Raw genomic sequence first — 24211 nt, forward strand, 5'->3', positions numbered from 1 at the left:
AAGATTTTAACTTGCTGAAAGCTCAAATAATAGTTGGCATTTTTTAGTGACAAAGCATTTCTAAATTAAGTATGTGCATCTTTTTTTAGACCTAATACTATTGCATACTTAGCAGACTACAGTAGAGTATAAACATAATATTTATATGCACTGGAAATCCCCCAAATGAGTGTGACTTGCTTAATGTGATATTTATTTTATTGCAGTAGTCTGGAATGGAACCTGCAATATTTCCAAGATATGCCTGCAACTTCTGGCTATTCAGAATTTCCCCACAAATTTAAATTCATAAGATACCTTTTTTTTTAAAGGTTTATAACTAAATAAACTTCTGGCTCATATAATGACAAAAGAAAGGATCCAGGTACTCCTCCAACAAGTCATAATGGAAACAAATCTCAATCTTAGGTACTTGCCATCAAGGCTCCTGAACACTTACCTGAAGGAGTAAATCTCATTGAGACCATCTTCCCCCTCCAGAGACATCATCATATTCTTTACCACGCTAAGACTTTCTTTCTGTTGCTTTGTGAGTCCTTTCTGTGGAAGAGATGGTTTCTGTCTTTCAGAGGGAAAACTGCTGTCATCTGTATCCCCATCTCCATCTTCTTTGTCAATTGGAAAAGGAAGACTGCAAGGCAAAGAATAGTATTAATTACTGTATATCCATAAAAATAGAACTCCTATGTAAAAACAGGTTCATATCTATCAAAGATGTTGCCTAATTCTATTTTTGAATAACAATTTCAGTCTATCTGTATAATTCAAATGAAACCAAAGTTAGCTGGACTCAAAGGGATGGGGTTATGTAGTGATTTATCAAAAACTCCAAAAATGTACCTCTCACATACAATTTACTATGAACTTTTCAATTCAGTTCATATGATCCAGACATCCAGCATGGTATTTTAAGGCTGTCTCACTATTCTTCTTAGTTATAAAAAAATATACTATTTTAACCAAAAGATAAGCTCTTGAAGGATAGATAGGAATTAAAGAAGGAAATGTATGCACAATGACTGCAATGGTATAAATAAATATAGAACAGGAAGTCAACAAAACTCTAGTCAAACACCACAGTTAACACTAATAAAATGCGGTCAAAAGCTAAAGACACAAGTTCTGTGAGGGGATTTCTTGGGAGATAACTCTTGTTTCAAAATTAAATTCCTCCAAAATGATTACATTGTGCTTAGACTTGAAATATCATAAGGAGAGAAAAGGGTAAATGAGGTGTAGATCTGAAACAAACTCCTCCTCCCCCTACCACATCAAACCAAGAAGGAATCTTTCCTGAAGCAGTTGAAGGGGATTGAAAAGCACACCGAAGCAAAAAGTCTATCCAAAACTCAGTGTGTGTTCTCCTCCATCTTAATCCAATCCAATAAATAATAAATGTGATGTCCAAAGTCAGAAAAAATTAAATTCTGTTATTTTATACAAGACAATTTGACACCAAAGTGAAAGAGGATCATCTCTGAGAACACATATCTCAGATGACTGGGATCAGAAAAACAGTCCAGCAAATGTGTTTCCTCTCTAGCTTTTTCTTTAACATTTCACAGAAAAGTTAGTGGAAGGAAGAGGGGGAAAAGGAGAAGAGAGGACAAAAGAATGTCAATGAAACATGTGAAAAACACTCTGAAAAGAACAAAAAGAAGGTTAGAAGGGAAAATAAGGAAGGAGGACAGTGTTTGTATTGCCATATTCAAGTTGGTGTGTTCTTAGTATAATCATAATCTTATGTGAAATCCTTCTTTTCTGCCTTTTGCATATGGAAATAGTTATTGATAATTGTCATAGGTTTAATAAAAATAAAATTTAAATATGACCATTTGCCAAGAATGCAAGTTGGACAACATGATCTCTGAGATGCCTTCCAACTCTCAGATTTCGTAATACCTAAACAAGTGTAAAGTCTTATTGTCTTCTCTAATGAAACTGAAGCCTATAGGTAATAGTCTTCTCTGTCATTAAATATACTACATACAAGATAAGTACTTGATAAATGCCTGGATCAATTTTTTTTTAATAAAGATTACTTTGAAAAAAGGTTCAGGCTCGTAAAAGGCACAAAAGCTCCCTCAGATCATCAATAGAAAAGAGAAACCAAACAATTTAAAATGCTAGGAAAATTTGGACTCAATGAAAAGAGAAGTGTCATTTCAACAGCACTTCATTTCTCTGAAATACATTCTTAAAGGATTTTTCCAACAATTATTTTACAACCCTTCAAGAAGAAATTATCCTATTTACCCTTAAGAAGTCTATAGAAGAAAATCCTAAGCTATATGAGATAGTCCCTGAGGAAGCTACCATACCACTATGAGGAGAGAGCACTTCTTCACAAGGGAGTCTCCGATCGATTCCAATAACCCAAAACTCTTGGGTCTCCTTTAATGAAGACAGGCCAAGATAAAAGTAAGTTACATCAAAGGAAACAGGAAAGGTTAGGTATTATTAAATAACTTTTTGATAAATCATTGCACTATATAAATGTGAATTTTAATCATTATAATTATTATTAGACAAGAGATTCTAGACACCTGGGAAAGAAAGCTCTTTTGTTCCTCTAACACAGTGGTTCTCAAATTCTTTGTTCTCAAAAACCCTTTTACATTCTTAAAAATTATTGAGGACCCATTTATACTCTTAAAAATTAGAGGATCCCCAAAAGCTTTTGTTTATGTGATAGCTACTAGTATTTTGCATATTAGAAATTAAAATTGGTAAAATTGTAATACATTTTAAACAAACCCACGGCATGCAAACATGACATATTTTTGTAAAAAATACCTAATTTTCTAAAACAAAAAAATTTAATGAGAATAGAATTGTTTTTTATATTTCTACAAATTTAACATCTGGCCGAACAGAAAAGGAGCTGGATTCTCATAGCTACTTATTCATTTAATTTTTTGCCATATGTTGTTATGGTAGAACTATATGAAGAAAATCTAGCTTTCACACAGTTTTGTAGTTGGATAAGGGAGAAATATTTTAAAAGGCAAGTAATATTTTATCATCATAATAAAATAGTTTTACCATCTGGATCCAATGAGATGTCTCAGGGACCTTCAGGGGTCTGAATACTATACTTTTAGACCCTCTGCTTTAAGGAATTATTTGAATGCCCCTTCAGAATTGAGGGACAGAGGAAAAAATATTTTTCCTCTAATATTTTTTCCCTTTAATTTTCTTGGTTCCACCCCCCCGCCCCAGGTCTTCAAACATTTTTCTACATTGATAGCATAATTTTATTAGTAAAGCAAATCATATTTTAAAAAATACAGCTATTACAATTCCCCTCCCCACCAAATTTTCATCTTTCCAGCACTATGACCCTACATTCTCTTTCCCTGGTCTTAACTTTAAAAAAATCCTCCAAAACCTGTTTTCTCCTGACTTTTAATGTTTCTGGAAATGTCCTCTCTACAACAGAATTCTTGGGAAATGGTTTTAAAAGGTAGACAAACTCTCTGCATGACATGCTTACATGAAGTAAGTAGATAGAGTAGACAGTCTCTCAGAATTTCTCTTTGGGTTTTTGGCTTATTCTAAAGGATGGTAAAATAAGCCACATGCTGGCTCCGAATACAGAAGCAGCAGGAGTGGGTATACTGGAAAGGAGGACTACAGGAAGGATTCACATTCCTTGGATTTATCATCTCATTCCTATAACATGGGGCTGTGCCAAGGACAGGTTCTAGCTTGATATGTTAGACCCACACTCTTACAAGAACTGCAGGGAGATGTCAGACCGCTTCAAGTTACTGATGATAATGTCCATCTGGTCTTTGCTGAAGGGGCTATTCAGGTCAGTGAACATTTCAATATGTTTCCTTTCAAACTTCTTTCCACTAGAAGAAAGAAAATGATCGTATTAGGAAAATATTATCTATGTTATATTAGAAAGTAATTAAGAGAAATTGTGCCACTAAAAGACCAAAGGAGTAAATCTCAATGAAATTAATATGGTTCTTATTGTTCTCATGGTTTTAATGGTCTATAATAGTGGTTCTTGACTGAATCCCTGGTAAAGAAATAGTATTATTTTTTGTCAACCTGGAGGAAGTCCCTGGGTATCTACGAAGAGATTATATTTCTTAAACAGTTTCCCAATTTCTACATAAATGGCTAATGTGTGGGATCCTTGAGCCTCTTCCTCCCTGATTTACTTCATCTTGCCACTGTTCCCCAAGAAAATGGGCCAGAGATGAATCCATTCTGTTACTCTATTTCTAATGCTATGAGTTAAAGTTACACAGTATCTGGGCAGGAAAATGTTACAAGTGAAATGTAACAAAAGGGTAAACAGAAGCAATTCTCTAAGCAAGTTAACATTTATTAGCAGGGTCATGGAGCCAATCAATAAATGGGTCATTGAAATCCATTTATACCAAAGACCCCAAGTAAGAAGATACAGTTGAATCTGTGAATTCAGAAATAAAGAGCCTTAACTTAAGCAGTTATAGGACAAAAGCAATTAATTTTAAAAAGGTTCAATAAGAAAATTATACAAAAACAATTCTATCTTCTCAAAAAAAAATCCCCCATTTTACCTTTCCACGGAAATAAGAGTTCCCATGGACAGATGAAGAATGAAAATATTGGTGTTCTTTAGAATTGCAAAAATCAATTCATCAACATGTCAAGCCAAAAAATCACTTAAACATGTGTATACTGTTTTTTGGGCAGTTAGGACCTTAAATGGGGAGTTGGCCACAGTGAACATACATACCGTAAAACTTCAAAACTAGAACTCCACCTCCTCATTTTACTAATAAAGAAACTTAGACCCTGAGATTCCAAGTGTTAAAGTTCAGTGTTCTCAATAACAAACTCTTTTCTCCATGCCATGCTTTATCACACCATTTACTAAGACAACTTGTTAACAATCATGTGTTAAGCTAGAAGGCTACAGATGAGCCAAAAGCTTCATGTCCCAGGGATTAAATACTGAAGTGATCTTGTGATAAAGTAGCCAGTAAACTTTTAAAAAAGAATTAACTGCCACACTAGGAGAAGAGACTTAAAATATTTGCAGGTTTCTCCTTGGTTGCAATACTTACATGGTTTCCTTTTGTATCACATCCATACACACAATGAGAGCATCGAGGACTAATCTGGTTAAGGGAAAGAGACATTCATTTCAAATTGGTTAACAAAGCTGGCATTTTGACGTTTTAACAATGATGATGACAGCTCACATTTATATAGCACCCAACTGTGTAAAGGATGTTCCTGTAGGAATAGCACCTTGAGTATGAGGACCTGCCAAACAAACCCTTTACAGGGTTGCTCATTCTCCTTTTTGGTGTCCACTTGCTAACCAACTCTCACCCAGGAAGCTAGAGCACAAACAATAGCTATGCCTGGTAAAAGTGTCTCAGTAGACAGGCATCAAACATTGATGACTTAGGGGATGTCTACCCCAAAGACGTGAAGACTTCCCCAGTGGAATGGATGGATGAGAAAAGTCTGTTCCAGTGACCTTGAAGGCAGCTGAAGCAGGCACCATGGAGCCTTAGAGCTTGGTTAGACAAGACTTCTGCTTGCCATCAGACTTCAATGATTCTGGAAGAGAGAGCGAGGTCAACAATTTTGGGTACCTCTGTCTCACTCAAGACACCTCCTTGTGAGGTGAGTGGTCCTTCCTGAAATGAAGAAAACATGGAAATCTCCAGCCTGTACAATGATGCAGACAAAAGGTTAGCCTGCTATAGATGAGAATCAGCAAGAAGGCATTTTGGCTCAAAAGGATAGTTTGGAAAGGCAGTTTAGAGCCAGGCTATGAAGAACTTTAAAACTAAATGCAGGACCTAGGGCCACAGAGAGCCAGTTGGGAGTTTATTAAGGAAGGAAGTGACATGCTCAGAATAATGCTTCAGGAAAATCACTATGGCAGCTATGTGGAGGGTAGACTGCAGAGAAGGCAATTGGAATAGTCTGGATAGAAGGTGATGAGCATATGAACCAGGGCAGGAGCTACTGGGGAAAAAAGGGAATGGATGTAAGAGATGCTATGCATGAAGCAGCTATAAGATTTGGCAACTACTGGATATGTGGTGTGAAGGAGAATGGGGAGCAAGGCAGCAAACCTGAGAGACTAGAAGGATAACATAGTCTTAAACAAAAATACTGGAGTTTGGAACATAGGTATGTACTATTTCCCAGCTATGTGACCCCTGGATAAGTCATTTAACCCCATTTGCCTAGCCCTTAAAGCCTTGCGATATTGAATTATTACCTGGGGGTGAGGAGTCAAGATGGTGACTTAATAGCAACAAAAGTTGAAACCACTCAGCCTATACATCCATACCAATCTTTAAAAAGGACTTCAGAAAGACAGGAACACAAATCCAACAGCAAGAAGTCACAGGGCAATCCCACTGAACGCAACTTGAAAGGTAGGCAAAGTCATTTTTCATGGGATAAAGGAAAAAGAGAAGCAAAACTGCACACAGAGGATTTCTGGCCAACCACCCCCACCCCACCACCTACTACTCTAGGCTCTATGATAGGGCATAAGATAACTGGGATTCTCGATGGGAGCTTCATCAGCAAAATAACACCTCAGATCTGCCCCTTAACATTCCAGGCCCCGGAGAGGATCAAAAATCCATCTGGTGGGCAATCTCAAGCCTCAGCAGTAGGCTGCATTGAAGACTTGGCCCCAGGGCACATTAGCTCAGCCCATGCTGCTTAATCCTATAAACCAGCAAAGGAGAGAAAATCAGCAAGCAGTTTATAGAATTCCCAAAAAAACAAAAGGCTGGAAAATAGGTAAATAACAGAAAAAAGCATGTAACTCTCAAAAACATCTATGGGGAAGAGCAAACAGCAGAACCAACACAGAATGACAAGATCCAGGGAACTATAAACAAAACTTAAAAAACAAACAAACAACAATAACAACAACAAAAAAAAAACATGAATTGGTCTCAAGCTCTGGAAGTACTCTTAAAAGAAATTAAAAAATGAAATAAGACAGGTTGAAGAAAAATGGGAAAAGAAAATAACAGCTTAAGAAGCAAAACCGGTCAACTGGAAAAAAGGCACAAAAATCCAATGAAGAAAATAGAAGGACCAAATGGAAAAGATCATGGAAGAAATTGAGTCTTTAAAAAGCAGAACTGGGCAAATACAACCTAATGATTTCATAAGACATCAAGAAACAATAAAACAAAATAAAAAAGAAGAAAAAAGTAGAAGAAAATATGAAATATCTCATAAGAAAAAACAACTGGGGGGACTTCTGGGTAAGCATGGCGGCAGTCTAGACACAGGATGCTTCCTCTCCCCAGCATCCACTGAAATAGACTACCTCAAAAGACCGTAAAAGCCATTTTCAGAAGAACGGAAGAACTCTAAAGTAGGGCGCAGCATTGAAGGTACGTGGGGTTTTGGTATTTCCACACTAGAAGAGAGTGAAAAAGCTCCCACCCAAACATGAGTTGATCTACCCTCCCCAACCCCACCTACAGAGCCAAAGCCAGCCCATGCCAGAATCAGCAAGTGAGGGAGGGGCACCTCTAGAGTAAGCAAAGGGCACCTCTAGGTCCTTGGGAGCTGACTAGGACCCCCAGGGACCTACCCCTGAGAGCAGCTACACCGAAAACCCTGGCATGCTGGGGAGCACAGACCGTGGGTGCTCTCATAAACAGCAGAGGCTGAGGAGAGTCGAGAGCTTGCCTCCAGCAAAAACCTTGCTCCTTAACTCCATAAACATAGAACCTGTACATCTCACTCAGGTTTCTGACTAAAATGGGAAGGAAAAACCACCACAGGGATAGCTAATTGTGCCCAGGACCAACAAACACCCTCCAAGAAAAACAGGAAGAAGGCATTGACGCTGGAAAATTTTTACAGGGGAAAAACCCAGGCTACAGAGGAAATAGAAGAAGAAATTCAAACAAAGTCAAAACTTTCCAAAAAAAAAAAATGAAAATTGTCCACAAGCTCTGGAAGAATTCAAATTGGAGCTTATCAAAAATATGGAAGCATTCTGGCAAGAAAAGTGGGAAATAGTTCAAAGAGAAAACAACAGTCTAAAAGACAAGAAGTCCCAATTGGAAAAACAGCTGGAAGTCACAAAAAAGCAGAATAAATCAAACTGAAAAAGAAAACCAGTTTTAAAGACCAGCATTAGGCAACTGGAAGACAATGATGTTGCAAAACATCAAGAATTAATAAAGCAAAGTCAAAAGACTGGCAAAACAGAAGAAAACATAAAATATCTCACTGACAAGGTGACAGATCAGGAAAACAGAGGAAGGAGAGACAATTTGAGAATCATTGGTCTACCTGAAAAGCCAGAAATAAACAGAAATATTCACATCAAAATACAAGAAATCATCCAAGAAAACTGCCCTGATGTTCTTGAACAAGGGGGCAAAATAGACATTGAAAGAGTTCATAGAACACCCTCTACCCTAAATCCCCAAAAGACAACACCAAGGAAGCTAATTGCCAAATTCCAGAGCTTTCAAGCTAAGGAGAAAATTCTACAAAAAGCAATTCAGATACCAAGGAGAACCAATCAGGATCACACAAGACCTGGGAGCTTCCACACTAAAGGACTGCAAGGCCTGGAACACGATATTCAGAAAGGCAAGAGAACTGGGTCTTCAACCAAGAATCACCTATCCATCAAAACTGACTATAATTTCAGGGAAAAGTATGGGCATTCAACAAAATAGAAGATTTCCAAATATTTGTAAAGAAAAGACCAGAACTAAGTGGAAATTTTTATATCCAAACACAAAGATCAAGAGAAACATGAAAAGGTCAAGGTAAATATGAAAGAGAGGGAAAAGGAGAAAAAATTTTTTTTATTCAATCTCTTCTGTAAGGGCTACAATTAGATCAAATTATATCTTAATATATGGGGAAATGTTATTTGTAACTCTCAAAAATTGTATTCATTATAAGAGCAATTAGAAGAATCACTCATAGGAAAAGATTGGGGCATTAAGGGCTATTTATGCAAAAAAAAAAAAGAAAAGGGGTGGGGGGAATCGATTATGGTACCAAGAGATACTTAAAGAAATAAAATGAATAAAATAATATTTTTCACACAAAAATACACATGGGAAGGGGAGGGGAAGAATACTCATAAGGAGAGGAAGAGAGTGTTAATAAGTAATACTTAAACCTTACTCTCAGTGAAATCAACTCTGAGAGGGAAGAGCATCTAGATTCATTGGGATCTTGAATTCTATCTTATGCTACAGGGAAAGGGAGAAGGGGAAACTAAGGGGGCTAGTGAGGAGGGAGACAAAAAGGGAGGGAAGGAGAGGGAAGAGGGAACTTAACAGACCATAAAAAAAAAGAAGGGAACAAAAAGGGAGGGACCAGAAAGGGAAGCATACCAAGGAAGGGGATTAGGGGGAATGATTAAAAGAAAACCACTGGTTTAAAAGGATATAGCAAAAGAAGAAAGTACAGAAGAGTATATCAAAACAAGGAGAGTATATCAAAATGCTAGGGAATTCACAAGTGACAATCATAACTTTGAACATGAATGGGATGAAATCACCCATTAAACGTAGACAAATAGGGGAGTGGATTAGAATCCAAAATCCTACCATATAATGTCTACAAGAAACACACCTGAGGCGGGTAGATAATCACAAGGTCAGAATTAAAGATTGGAGCAAGACCTATTGGGCCTCAATTGATAGAAAGAAGGCAGGAGATGCAATCATGATATCTGACAAAGCCAAAGTAAAAGTAGACTCAATTAAAAGGGATAGGGAATGTAAATACATCCTGATAAAAGGGAGTATAGACAATGACGAAATATCACTAATCAACATGTATGCACCAAATGGTATAGCATCCAAATTTTTTATGGAGAAACTAGTAGAATTGAAGGAGGAAATAGATAGGAAAACTATACTAGTGGGAGACCTGAACCAACCACTATCAAATTTATATAAATCAAATAAAAAGAGGTAAAAGAGGTGAATGAAATCTTACAAAAATTAGAGTTAATACATATATGGATAAAAATAAATAGGGACAAGAAGGAATAGACCTTCTTTTCAGTAGCACATGGTACATTAAAAAGGTTGACCATATACAGGGTCATAAAAACATGGCATACAAATGCAAAAAAGCAGAAATAATTAATGCAACCTTTTCAGATCATAAGGCTTTAAAAAATGATCAGTAAGGGTACATCAAGAGCCAAATCAAAAATTAATTGGAAATTAAATAATATGATTCTCCAAAATCGATTAGAGAACAAATCATAGAAACAATTAATAATTTCATTGAAGAAAATGACAATGATGAGACATCCTTTCAAACTTTATGGGGTGCAGCCAAAGCAGTACTCAGGGGAAAATTTATATCCTTGAGTTCCTATATTAACCAATTAGGGAGGGCAGAGATCAATAAATTGGACATGCAAATCAAAAAACTTGAAAGCGAACAAATTAAAAACCCCCAGAAAAAAACCAAATTAGAGATCCTAAAAATTAAGGGAGAAATTAATAAAATCGAAAGTGATAGAACTATTGAACTAATAAATAAGACTAGAAGCTGGTATTTTGAAAAAACAAACAAAATAGACAACGTACTGGTCAGTCTAATTAAAAAAAAGGAAAGAAGAAAACCAAATAAACAGTATCATGGAGGAAGAGGGAGAACTCACCTCCAATGAAGAGGAAATTAAGGCAATCATTAAAAACTATTTTGCCCAATTATGTTACAAGAAAAATGGCAATCTAGGTGATATGGATGAATATTTACAAAAAATATAAATTACCTAGATTAACAGAAAAAGAAATAGAATTCTTAAATAATCCCATATCAGAAAAAGAAATCAAATAGGTCATCAAAGAACTCCCTAAGAAAAAATCCCCAGGACCTGATGGATTCACAAGTGAATTCTATCAAACAATCAAAGAACACCTAATCCCAATACTATACAAACTATTTGACATAATAAGCAAAGAGGGAGTTCTACCAAATTCCTTTTCTGACACAAATATGGTTCTGATTCCAAAGTCAGGCAGATCAATAACGGAGAAATAAAACTACAGACCAATCTCCTTAATGAACATAGATGCAGAAATCTTAAATAGGATACTAGCAAAAAGACTCAAGCAAGTCATCACAAGGGTTATCCACTATGACCAGGTAGGATTCATACCAGGAATTCAAGTATGGTTCAATATCAGAAAAGCTATCCACATAACTGACCATATCAACAAGCAAACCAACAAAAATCACATGATTATCTCAACAGATGCAGAAAAAGCGTTTGACAAAACACAACACTCATTCCTACTGAAAACACTAGAATGTATAGGAATAGAAGGGTCTTTCCTAAAAATAATAAACAGTATCTATCTAAAACCACCAGCCAACATCATCTGCAATGGGGACAAACTAGATGCATTCCCAATAATATCAGGAATGAAACAAGGATACCCATTATCATCTCTATTATTTAACACTGTACTAGAAACACTAGCAGTAGCTATTAGAGAAGAAAAAGAAATGGAAGGTATTAAAATAGGCAATGAGGAGACTGAGCTATCACTCTTTGTGGATGATATGATGGTCTACTTAAAGAATCCTACAGAATCAACTAAATATCTAGTTGAAATAATCAACAACTTTAGCAAAGTTGCAGGATACAAAATAAACCCACATAAATCATCAGCATTTCTATCTATCTCCAACACATCTCAGTAGCAAGAATTAGAAAGAGAAATTCCATTCAAATTCACCTTAGACAATATAAAATACTTGGGAATCTATCTGCCAAGACAAACACTAGAACTATATGAACACAACTACAAAACACAACTCCACACAACTAAAACTAGATCTGAGCAATTGAAAAAACATTAACTGCTCATGGGTAGGATGAGCTAACATAATAAAAATGACTATCCTACCCAAACTTATTTATTTAGTGCCATACATATCGAACTTCCAAAAAACTTTTCTACTGAATTAGAAAAAAACCATAACAAAGTTCATTTGGAAGAACAAAAGATCAAGGATACCCAGGGAAATCATGAAAAAAAAAATACAAAGGAAGGTGCCCTTGTAGTACCAGATCTCAAACTATACTATAAAGCAGTGGTCATTAAAACAATTTGGTACTGGCTAAGAGACAGAAAGGAGGATCAGTGGAATAGACTTGGAGTAAGTGACCTCAGCAAAATATTTTATGATAAGCCCAAAGATCCCAGCTTTTGGGACAAAAATAGACTATTTGACAAAAACTGCTGGGAAAATTGGAAGACAGTGTGGTAGAGATTAGGCTTGGATCAACACCTCACACCCTACACCAAGATAAACTCAGAATGCGTGAATGACTTGAACATAAAGAAGAAAACTATATGAAAATTATGTGAACACAGAATAATATACATGTCAGACCTTTAGGAAGGGAAAGATTTTAAAACCAATGTGAATTTTAAAATCTCCATCTCGCTTGGTCTAGCACCCAAAATTGTGCACACCCACACTACATGGGCATGTGCTAGTCAATGACAAATCAGAAATAACTAACTGCCCACCTGGGCTGTCCTAAGCCAAGCTTGAGCCACCATTGGCACTTGTGAGGCACAGCAAGTAACGGAGAAAGCAGCCTCTGGAATTCGCTCACTTCCTGTGGACAGGGCTAGCCACGAGTTGGTGCTAGAAGCTTGAGCAAGGTGGAGGCCTGCAGACAGCTTCCCTTCAGATCGGTCACAGGAGTCAAGGACTGTTTCCTTCTCTACCTTGGCTCTTTGGGCCTAAATTCCCTCTAGTTCCCTGCCAGAGGATGAGTAAACCCTTCCCTTTTCTCCTCTCTCCTCCTCTCCCTCTCCCTTCTCTTACTCCCATTGTGATTAAACCACCATAAATTCCATTCTGACTTGAGTGTTTCATTTTAGTAATTTCATAAGTAAATTCCTTGGCGGCCATGGTTTTAATATTATAACAATCTTCAAAGGTGAAATTTTCACTACAATAATTGGCAGACCTTGAAGGTTTATTGGACCTCAATAAATTTCCTGAATTTTCTTGCCTTTTCACCCCACTTCCTCCTCACTCAGTCAGTCCTTTTACCAGCTAACTCGGCTTGAAGATACAGCTGCCAGAATAGGTGAGTATAAAACACTTTTTCTCTCTTCTCTTATCTCCTTAATTTAAATTGGGGTCAGCAGGTTTTTTCTTTTCCTCCTCCCTTTACTTTAAGGGGGTGGCTCAGTGGATTGAAAGCCAGGCCAGGCTTATCTAATCAACTGATTAGCAGCGAGGAAACTCTGGAGAACGGAGCTCTTAGGAGCTCTAACCCCACAACAAAAACAGCTGAGTACAGCTAGGGAGCCAACTTAAAACCCATTTTCCTGTTTTCCTCGCCTTTCTAGTCTTTAAAATTTAAGTGGACTTTGCTCAAGGAAGACAGCACATGGTCCTAGCAGTTTTAGACTGAGGGCTAAAGAAGATTGCTGGGACCCTCCCATATACACGCTTTGTAAAAGAAGGAGTTTTAGCTCTACCCTTTGTTTACAGCCTATTCACTCCTAATCAGCCTTTTTTTTATACGGTCTCTGCCACCCCCCATAAGGCTTTGTTTGGTTTTATCTAATTGTGACCCCTCCCAGAAGCTTAATAAGGAGAATTTACAACAGAATAGGCCCTTGGCAGTAGACAGTAAAGAGAGACACCTACTGACAAGAAGAAAAACTTTACAAGCAACTTAGTAATTGACTTAACAATAAATAATATAAATAAATAAATAAACAAATAAATGAAGAAAGAAAGAAGGAAAAAATGTGGATTCAACCACTGCATGATTTGCTTCGAAATTGGCTTATAAGTTCAATAACCAAGTCCATAGGATTCCTAGTAGGTGTTCCTATAAGGATGGTTTTTCTCAGAAACTATAAGCCTCTTGGTGACCCTTATATTCCTCTTCTTTGGGACTGTAATTGTTGTACTTGTAATATACCCAATCTCCTCTAAGAGAGAACACCTGCTTGTTCCTTCTATTACTAAACAAATTAAGGAACAAAATACTTTTATTAATCAAAGATTGGAGGAACAGGATGAAATTATGGAGGAAAAATGGGGAGAGATAAAAACTTTCCTGCAAAACATTGAAAGAGTTAGGAACATCCCGCAATAAGAGTGATTTATCTCTCCATTCTCCATCATTATCAGATTCCCTGACCCACCCTGCCCAAAACAATTTGGCTCAAATAGAAGCCCTCTCACACCAACCAGCTCTTCTCCCTACTGACCACCGAGCCCCTCCCCCTACCTCCATTCCTGCCCCTCCCACCTTGGTCCCTCCCTCTGTCCATGCCTCCTATTCTGACCTCTCAGCCTTGCCCCCTATTCATGCCCATCCTGTCCCGGTCCCACCCCCCCCATGCTCTCTGCCCTGCCCCTCCTGCCCTTTTAGTCCCTCCCCATGCCTTCTACCCTGTCCCCTCAGCCCCACCCCTCATTCATGCCCTTGCCACCCTGGTCCCACCCCTAACCCCTAACCTCCCTGCCTTGCCCCTGTTGATCCCGCCCCCTTAGTCCCACCCCATGCCTCCTACCCTGTCCCCTCAGCACCGCCCCCTGTTCCTGCGCTGGCCCTTCCCCCAACCCATGCTCATGCTCCCATCCCCAACCCTCATGCTCTAACAGCCAATAATCCTAACCTTTTCCCTTCTCTTACCTACCCCCCTGAAAACAGAGCAAGCAGTAACACCAGATAATTTAGACAGAAGTTTATTTCCATTAAGGGACGTGCCCACCTTTAATAAAGAAGGGAACTTGGTGTCTGTAAGACACTATACACCTTTTAAACCTGACGATTTAGAAAAATTCAAGCACAATGTTCCATCATTTCAGGCAGAACCAATATTGGTTATAGAAAAATTAGAGAATATATTCAGAAATTTTGACCCTTCTTGGTTGGATGTGGAAAATTTGTTAAGATACATTTCTGACAAAGAGAGAGAAAAATAATGTCATCTCTCTAGCTAATAAGAAAAGTGGTAGAGGAGCTCACCATTGGCCAAATGTAGATCCACACTGGAACCCTAATGTTGTACAAGATCACACAAAACTAGCCCTGGCCAGAGAAGCATTATTAAGAGCCATGAGAGACTGCTCTGATAGACCTGATACATGGGAAAAATTTGAACGGTCCCAACAGGAAAGTGATGAGACCCCCTCCCACTTTATGGACAGACTTACTGACGTAGGAAATACATATATGGACTTTGATTTGACCAGAGAAAGGGACATTAAATATATACGCAAACAATTCATTAGGAATTGTTGTTTAGTAGTAAAGGACTACTTTGAAACTAGCTGTCCCAACTGGGAGTCTATGGACCTTGAAGAACTGAGGAAAGTAGCAACATATGTCTATAAGGGTCATATAAAAAAACATGAGACACACAATACATCAGTGGCAGACTTAAAAAAAGAAATTGAAAGAATGATACAGGAACAATTGAAAATTAAGGGAGACAATGGCTCCCTTGCAGGAATCCACAGATAAATCATTAACATACCCCTTAATATGCTCCTTCTGTGGGAAGAGAGGCCATGCAATGGTAGTCTGTAGGAGCTGGCTACGGAAAAATGGAAATAATAACACCTTTGGGAATAATAACTATAGGAACCACAATGCCAATCTAAATAATGACAGTGCTCCAAACACGGAAAATGATAATACGCAATACAATGCCCAACAACAATATATAAGAAATGGAGCTCGGTCAAGTAACACTCAGGGTGAACACCCCCAACAGCATGGAGGGTCCCAAAAAACTGCCCAAGCATCTTTATGAAGGTGTGAATGGGGGGGGGGGGAGCGAGGGACATGGAATCAAAGAATGAAACCTTTGATTTTCCAGACCCTGATATTTTAATGCCAATAATCCCTATACAATCCCCCCCAAATAGTAAGGAACCTCATGTCACTTTAAAGGTAGGAAGTTCATACTATGACTGTCTTTTAGACACTGGAGCATCTAGGTCAGTTCTAGTAAGCAAACCAGATGAAAAATGTGATTCTATTGGCTCCCTAAAAGTAGTAAGTATTTCAGGAAAATCATTAAAGTCCCAAAACTTTCTCCTCGCATGGTACGCATGGGACCCCTAACTGTTGAACATTCTTTTCTTTTAATGCCTGGATCCCCCACAAATTTGCTGGGGAGAGATTTACTATGCAAATTACAAGCCACAATAATGTGTGCCCCAGATGGCTCTCTCTCCATAGAAGTGCCCGAGGAAACCTTAAATTTATTCCCTGTATTTCTCTCAGAGAGCCAGGAGGCAAAGGAGCATCCTACCTTTGAAATACCCACAGATATACCAGAGTCTCTTTGGGCCACATCTTCTACTGATGTAGGCTTACTTAAATCAGCTGCTCCCGTGCAAATAAAAACTAAATCCAGCCCACCTCCTTGCATTCCTCAGTATCCTCTCTCCAAGGAGGCAACAGAGGGCATTACCCTAATAATAAACTCATTAATTGACCAAGGAATAATTTGCCCTTGTAAATCTGAATACAACATGCCCATCCTCCCCATTAAAAAAACAAAATGGGGGCCCGATGGAAAACACCTCTACAGATTTGTACAGGATTTGAGGGCTGTGAACAATCACATTATAAAGAGACACTCCGTAGTTCCCAATATCAATACTATTATTTCTTCTATTCCTACCACAGCTACATACTTTACAGTAGTAGACTTGTGCTCAGACTTCTTTTCCATACTCATACATGAGAACTCGAGGCATATTTTTGCTTTCACCTGGAATGGCACCCAATATTCCTGGAGTCATTTGCCCCAGGGTTATGTAGAAAGCCCGACCTTATTTGCACAAATTTTGGGACAAGATACAAGATAATATAAAATTTTAAAACAGCAAATTAATAAAATACGTAGATGACCTACTCTTGGCTTCCGCAGATGCAGAAGCATGTCAGGAAGATAGTAAACACCTTCTTTTGGAATTGCATAAAAGAGGTCATAAGATCTCGAAGGATAAAGTTAAGTGATGTCTCCCCAAAGTAGAATATTTGGAGTTCATTCTGACAGCTGGTACCCATTCTATTTCTCCCAAGTGAATTGAGAATAATAAAAAATTGAGTGCTCCTACCACTAAAAAACAGTTAAGAGCAATTCTGGGAGCAATAGGGTTTTGCAGATAATGGATTCCTTGCTATGGAGAAATTACTAAACCTCTTATAGCACTAACAAGGGATTCATTCCCTGAACCCCTCAAATTAGAGCCTAAACACCTGTCAGCTCTATCAGAGCTAAAAAAGACTATCTTATCTGCCCCTGCTCTAGGCATCCCAGATTACAAGTCATTTACTTTGTATGTACATGAGCAAAGAGGAGTAGCTTCAGGCATTTTAACTCAGACTCTGGGGCCTTCTCAGCGCCCAGTTGCTTATTATTCAGCCCAGCTGGACCCAATAGCTTCAGGAGCACCACCATGCCTTAGAGGCGTGGCTGCTACTGCTTTACTAGTAACAAAAACTGCTGATCTAGTATTAGGATGCCCACTAATAATTATGTGCCCACATGAGGTAGAAGCATTATTGCTAAGACAGAGAACACAGGCATTTTCTGATCAGCGAATTACAAGGTATGAAATAACCTTGCTAAACAATGAAAATATTACTCTGAAATGCTGTACAACCCTTAATCCTGCCACCTTGCTTCCAGACTTACCAACTTCAGGAGAACCATTACACAGTTGTGAAACACTAGTGTCCATGGCAGAAAAGTCTCGAGATGATCTCCTGGACACTCCCTTAAAAAACTCAGACCTGATCTTATTTACTGATGGTCCTTCTTTCATGAGGGATGGCATACGCTACAGTGGAGCTGCTGTAGTCACAGAATTTGCCACTGAGTGGTCAGCTTCACTGCCCTCTAACATTAGCGCTCAAGGGGCAGAACTCATAGCTCTGAAACATGCCTGTATAATTGCCAAGGGTAAAAGGGCAACAATTTATACAGATTCTAGATAAGCTTTTGGCATTTGTCACTCAGTTGGAATGCAATGGCTCCAGAGAGGATTTTTAACCTCAGTTGGAAAATCCATAGCTAATGCTGAAATTACTAATAAAGTCCTTTCTGCTCTTTAGCTGCCTGAAGCCCTAGCTGTAGTTCATTGCTCAGCCCACACAGGTGGCACTGACCCTGACTCTAGGGGAAATGACCGAGCAGATACTGCTGCAAAGCTAGCAGCCATAGAAGGGCCTGAATTACTTTTAACATTAACAACTACTGATGACTTAAATTTATCACTTTCCTATAATGAGAAGGAAGTGGAAAAATGGAAACAAAAATTCAAAGCAAAACAGATCAATGGAGTTTGGGTGTCATCTGAAGGAAAACCCCTGCTCCCTAGAAGTTTTTATCACCAAATTTGCCAATCTGTTCATAATGGCCACTTTGGTACCCAGGGCATCATGGACTCTGTTAAGAGAGTATGGATAGCCCCTGGTATAACCACCATAGCCTCTAAAGTGTGTTCAGCCTGCTCTACCTGCCAGGCATATAACCAACATGCCTTTCGTGGCAAAGCCTTTGGTGGGCGTCCTCTGGCTTACACACCTTTTGAGCACCTGCAGATATATTTTATAACAATGCCAAAGGCTGGACAATATAAATTTTGTCTGGTCATAGTAGACCAACTGACCAGATGGCCGGAAGCATTTCCTACAGTCCGAGCCACAGAGGCTTTTGTTGCTAAGGTGTTTTTAAAAGAAATTATTCCTCACTTTGGCCTGCCAGCACGTATTGATTCCGATAGGGGGAGCCATTTTACTGATTCTGTTAAAAATCAGATATATTCTTGCTTGGGGATAACTCCAAAATTCCATGTTCCATATCACCCCCAGAGCTCAGGCCAAGTTGAGAGGATGAACAAAGAACTTAAAACTATGATTGGCAAATTATGCACTGAGACCCATTTAAAATGGCCTGAAAATCTCCCTCTGGCCTTATTTTATCTTAGAAGCAGGCCTAGAGGAGACTTACACATCTCACCATTTGAAATGCTTTTTGGACATCTGCCTACACAAGCTAAGCCTTTCTCCCCGGCTTATACATCGCTATTAGGGTGAGATACTACTATTGCTTCCTATATACAGGAATTACAGGACAAACTGTGTGAGCTACATGAATCTGGAGCTGCAGTACAAGCCGGACCACTAGACTTCTCACTTCATGACCTGAACCCAGGAGACAACGTATATATAAAGAACTTCCAGCGTATGGGAACAACCCAGCCTTCCTGGGAAGGACCATTCCAAATATTGTTAACTACTCCAACATCTATAAAGGTTGGAGAAAAGGACTCTTGAATTCACTGCTCACATGTAAAGAGAGCATCTTCTGTTGAGACTGATTGACTATATCCTATACATGCATTGGAGATAACTACCCATTAACAAGTGGAACTGTTTTATTCTGCTTTTGACACATTGAATTCCTAAATTTAATTTTTTTCTTTTTTCCTTTTTTCTCTTTTCCTTGTTTTATTATTATTCTTTTATTACAATATTTTATTTTTTCCCCTTTTTCTCATTTCTATGTACTTAAGATACATACAATCAATATTAATTTTTATTCTACAATATTAGTTTAAATATATATACTTGCTATTATTATTAATACGCACCCAAACAGCTTTAGACTATGGGAACCTGCCATTTACTGATAATTGTTGTGGGACTATGATTAATGTTTGTGTCTGATTCTAGGAACGAGATCAGAAAAGGAGCACAGAGATAACCTGGTTAATGCCAAAAGAGCTCACAGGTCTAAAAATCAAAGACCAATCCAGGTAGGGCTGATGCACTTCTAAGCCAATACTAAGGACTTGAACCTAGTGTGTGACTCGGGGTTGCGACACTTGACATACGCTAAGATGTAGGCCTTCCTTGTATCCACACTTTTTCGTGAAAATACCTACAGACAAGTACCAAAGGTTGGCTACCATCCTGGCTCCCTACATCCCTGGGAATGAAGGTAAAATCATATGAGGGAATTACACTTCCCTATATATATATATATATATATATATATGAATAATAAATAAAAATCTGGTCCTTTTTTCTCTCCTATAGTATGGCAAATTCCTGTAGCCTTGGCTGCAAATGGGTAAGTGAAATTTGCTGCATTCTGTCCTACAGAGTTGTGGGATTAGAAATTACTTAACTGCACCCTAATACAGGGGCCTGTGAAAAATTTTTTTTTTATTCTTGCTTTATAAAAATTTTTGTATACATAGATTTTTGATATTTTGATACTAATTTTGAATTCTTCTTTAATATAAATATATGTATATATAAAGGATCTATATTTTTCCCATAATTTTTTCCCTTTTTCTTCTTTTTTTTTTATTTTGTTTTCATTTTTGTTTTGTTTTCCTTTTAGATTAACTCACACACCCCCCACATCTAAACCTTGCATCCTCAGCTGGACTCAGTGTTTTTTTTCAACACTTTCTTCAGGGGGGATTGTATTTCATAAAATCCAAGATTTAAATTTTGTTCGAGATAGATCTTCAGAGAAGAAGCTTGCTAACTAACTGAATCCAGAGAATGAACTGTTTGCAGAAAGATATCTAAACCTTTTCACTACAGGAAGATCCAGAGAACATTGGGGTGCGGTTGATTGAACATTTTTTTTTAATGTACACTCTTATGCCAAAGGGGACTGCCCCCTAATTGGCTTTTGTCAATGTGCCCAGCAAAACATTGGTTTGCTGTCTATCTCTCTCCTCTATTTCCCCATATCTACAACTATTATAGTTTTCCTCTTAGAGAGCAAAATTTTGTATACACTTGCAGTTAGAATTTTTCGGGGTGCAGTACGCTTATGTTAGTGATTAATTGGGGAGACTAGTCCCCCAATCATCATCAGGGGGGATTGTGAATTTTAAAATCTCCATCTTGCTTGGTCTAGCACCCAAAATTGTGCACACCCACACTACATGGGCATGTGCTAGTCAATGACAAATCAGAAATAACTAACTGCCCACCTGGGCTGTCCTAAGCCAAGCTTGAGCCACCATTGGCACTTGTGAGGCACAGCAAGTAACGGAGAAAGCAGCCTCTGGAATTCGCTCACTTCCTGTGGATAGGGCTAGCCACGAGTTGGTGCTAGAAGCTTGAGCAAGGTGGAGGCCCGCAGACAGCTTCCCTTCAGATCGGTCACAGGAGTCAAGGACTGTTTCCTTCTCTACCTTGGCTCTTTGGGCCTAAATTCCCTCTGGCTCCCTGCCATAGGTTGAGTAACCCCTTCCCTTTTCTCCTCTCTCCTCCTCTCTCTCTCCCTTCTCTTACTCCCATTGTGATTAAACCACCATAAATTCCATTCTGACTTGAGTGTTTCATTTTAGTAATTTCATAAGTAAATTCCTTGGCGGCCATAGTTTTAATATTATAACAAAGGTGAAATTTTCACTACACCAAGCAAGACGTAGAGTCACAAAATGTAAAATAAGTAATTTTGACTGCATCACATTAAAAAGGTTTTGTACAAACAAAACCAATGCAACCAAAATCAGAAGGGAAATAACAAATTGGGAAACAATCTTCATAACAAAAACCCCTGACAAAGGTCTAGTTACTCAAATTTACAAAGAGCTAAATCAACTGTACAAAAAAATCAAGCCATTCTCCAACTGATAAATGGGCAAGGAACATGAATAGGCAATTTTCAGTCAAAGAAATTAAAAACATTAATAAGCACATGAAAAAGTGTTCTAAATCTCTGATAAACAGAGATGCAAATCAAAACAACTCTGAGGTATCACCTCATACCTAGCAGATTGGCTAACATGACAGTAAAGGAAAGTAATGAATGCTGGAGGGGATGTGATGAAGTTGGGACATTAATGCATTGCTGGTGGAGTTGTGAATTGATCCAACCATTCTGGAGGGCAATTTGGAACTATGCCCAAAGGGAGATAAAAGACTGTCTGTCCTTTGATCCAGCCATAGCACTGCTGGGTTTGTACCCAAAAGAGATAATAAGTAAAAAGATTGCACAAGAATATTCATAGCTGCGCTCTTTGTGGTAGCAAAAAATTGGAAAATGAAGGGATGCCCTTCATTTGGGGAATGGTTGAACAAATTGTGGTATATGTTGGTGATGGAATACTATTGTGCTCAAAGGAATAATAAAGTGGAGGAATTCCATGGGAACTGGAACAAACTCCAGGAAGTGATGCAGAGCAAAAGGAACAGAACTACGAGAACAATGTACACAGAGACTGATACACTGATACACATAAATGTACAATCGAATGTAATGGACTCCTCCATTAGTGGTAATGCATTGATCCTGAACAACCCAGAGAGATATAGGAGAAAAAACACTATCCACATTCAGAGAAAAAACTGTGGGAGTAAAAACACCACCAAAAACAACTGCTCAATGACAGGGGTCAAAGAGGATATGATTGTGGATGTAGACTCTAAATGAATATCCTACTGCAAATACCAACAACCTGGAAATGGGTTCTGATCAAGGACACATGTAATGCCCAGTGGAATTGCAAACCGGCTTGAGGGAGGAATAGAAAATGATTTTTGTAACCAAGGAATAATGTTTGAAATTGACCAAATAAAAAAAATAATGTCAAAAAAACCAGACCTGGAATATATATACAGGAGGGGAAAATTTAAGAATTATTGGACTATCTAAAAATCATGAGAAAAAACAACAACAACAAAAAACGTAGACATCATATTATAGAAAATTATCCAAGAAAACTGCCCTGACATTCTTGAACAAGAGGGGTAAAATAGACATTGAAAAAATCCACCAATTACTTCCTGCAATGAATTCCCAGATGACAACTCTCAGGAACATTATAGCCAAGTTCAAGAGCTCCCCGACCAAGAAGAAAATACTGCATACAGCCAGAAAGAAACAATTCAGATAACATGGCACCCCAATGTAAAGATAATTTTATAATTGTGACTTAAAATCTAAATTAATTGGTCGCCAGGGAAAAATCCCAAATATAGTACCCAAGTCAGCTGGAAATTTATGGTGATTTAATTAATATAGAGGAAAGAAATTAAGAGAGAGAGAGAGAGAGAGAGAGAGAGAGAGAGAGAGAGAGAGAGAGAGAGAGAGAGAGAGAGAGAGAGAGAGAGAGAGAGAGAGAGAGAGGAAAGAGTTAATTTAAACTGCTACGACTCAGGCTGAGCCAGCCTGGAGTTCAAGGCCCTGGCCAAGGGGGCCTCCCCTGAGAGCCAAGGGAAAAAGGAGTCAGTCACTCACCACGTGACGTCTCAAGGAAGCTGTCTGAGGGAACTCCTCCAGGCTCGAGTTCCAGGATCAAACTGGCACCCAGGCCTGCTCACAGGAAGTCACCAGCCAGAGCCATCTCTCCAGGGAAAGAAACAGAAGAGGGGAAGTGACGCACCCTATATAGACAGTTTTACATCACTCTCCTGCATCTCATCTGTACCAAAGGTAGCTTACACTTGACTTAGGAAAGGCCAGGGGTCTATCAGCTGTTTCTGCACATGTCTATCAAAGGTCATCCTCCTAGATACTTAATCCTTAAATATGGGTGTATACATTTCTGATTTTGTTAAAGAGAGTATCTTCATTATTACAATCAGGAGATAGCTAAATCCAATCTTCACAATAGTCACGATTACAAAGAGTCTGGCAGCTTCCACACTGAAGGACTAGAAGGCTTGGAATATGATATTCCAGAAATCAAGGGAACTGGGTTTACAATCGAGAATCAACTACCCAGCAAAACTGACTATATTCTTTCAGGGGAAAGTAGGGTCATCTAATAAAACAGATCCAATAAAAAAGACTTCCAAGCATTCCTGAAGAAAAACCCAGACTTGAATGGAAAATTTGATGTCCAAATGTAAAATTCAAGAGAAGCATTAAAAAGGTAAAAAATAAAGAGAAAAAAATTTAAGGGCTTCAATAAGGTCAAACTATTTATATTCCTATATGGAAAGATGATATTTGTAACTCATAAAAATGGTTATCATTATCACAGTATGGATGAGAGACAAGTATACATAGAGTGTGGGGTAGTAAGCTGTTTAGAATAACATGCCAAAAAAAACTAGGGGTAAAAAAGAGGATTGTACTAAGAAAAATGGAGAGAGATAAGTAAAATGGAGTAAATTATATGACATAAAGAGTCATGGGGGGAGGGGGTGTGG

General features: G+C 38.3%; 1 protein-coding gene across 4 annotated transcripts in view; it reads right to left on the minus strand.

Annotated features, from left to right (window-relative positions):
* Positions 1-24211, minus strand: part of XRCC5 (X-ray repair cross complementing 5) — a 167959-nt gene that overhangs the window by 121105 nt on the left and 22643 nt on the right. For 2 of the 4 annotated variants that reach the window (XM_016425099.2, XM_016425100.2), the window contains exons 4-6: positions 5073-5121; positions 3738-3860; positions 440-631 (exon numbers count right to left, since the gene is read on the minus strand). In XM_016425099.2, the coding sequence (XP_016280585.2) occupies positions 440-631; positions 3738-3860; positions 5073-5121 (364 nt within the window). Of the gene's footprint in view, positions 1-439; positions 632-3737; positions 3861-5072; positions 5127-5210; positions 6382-23294; positions 23935-24211 lie in introns of those variants that run through there. The other 2 variants (XM_056807259.1, XM_056807258.1) reach the window with 2 other exon arrangements.

Source organism: Monodelphis domestica, chromosome 8 (assembly GCF_027887165.1).
Source record: "Monodelphis domestica isolate mMonDom1 chromosome 8, mMonDom1.pri, whole genome shotgun sequence".
Lineage (NCBI taxonomy): Eukaryota > Metazoa > Chordata > Mammalia > Didelphimorphia > Didelphidae > Monodelphis > Monodelphis domestica.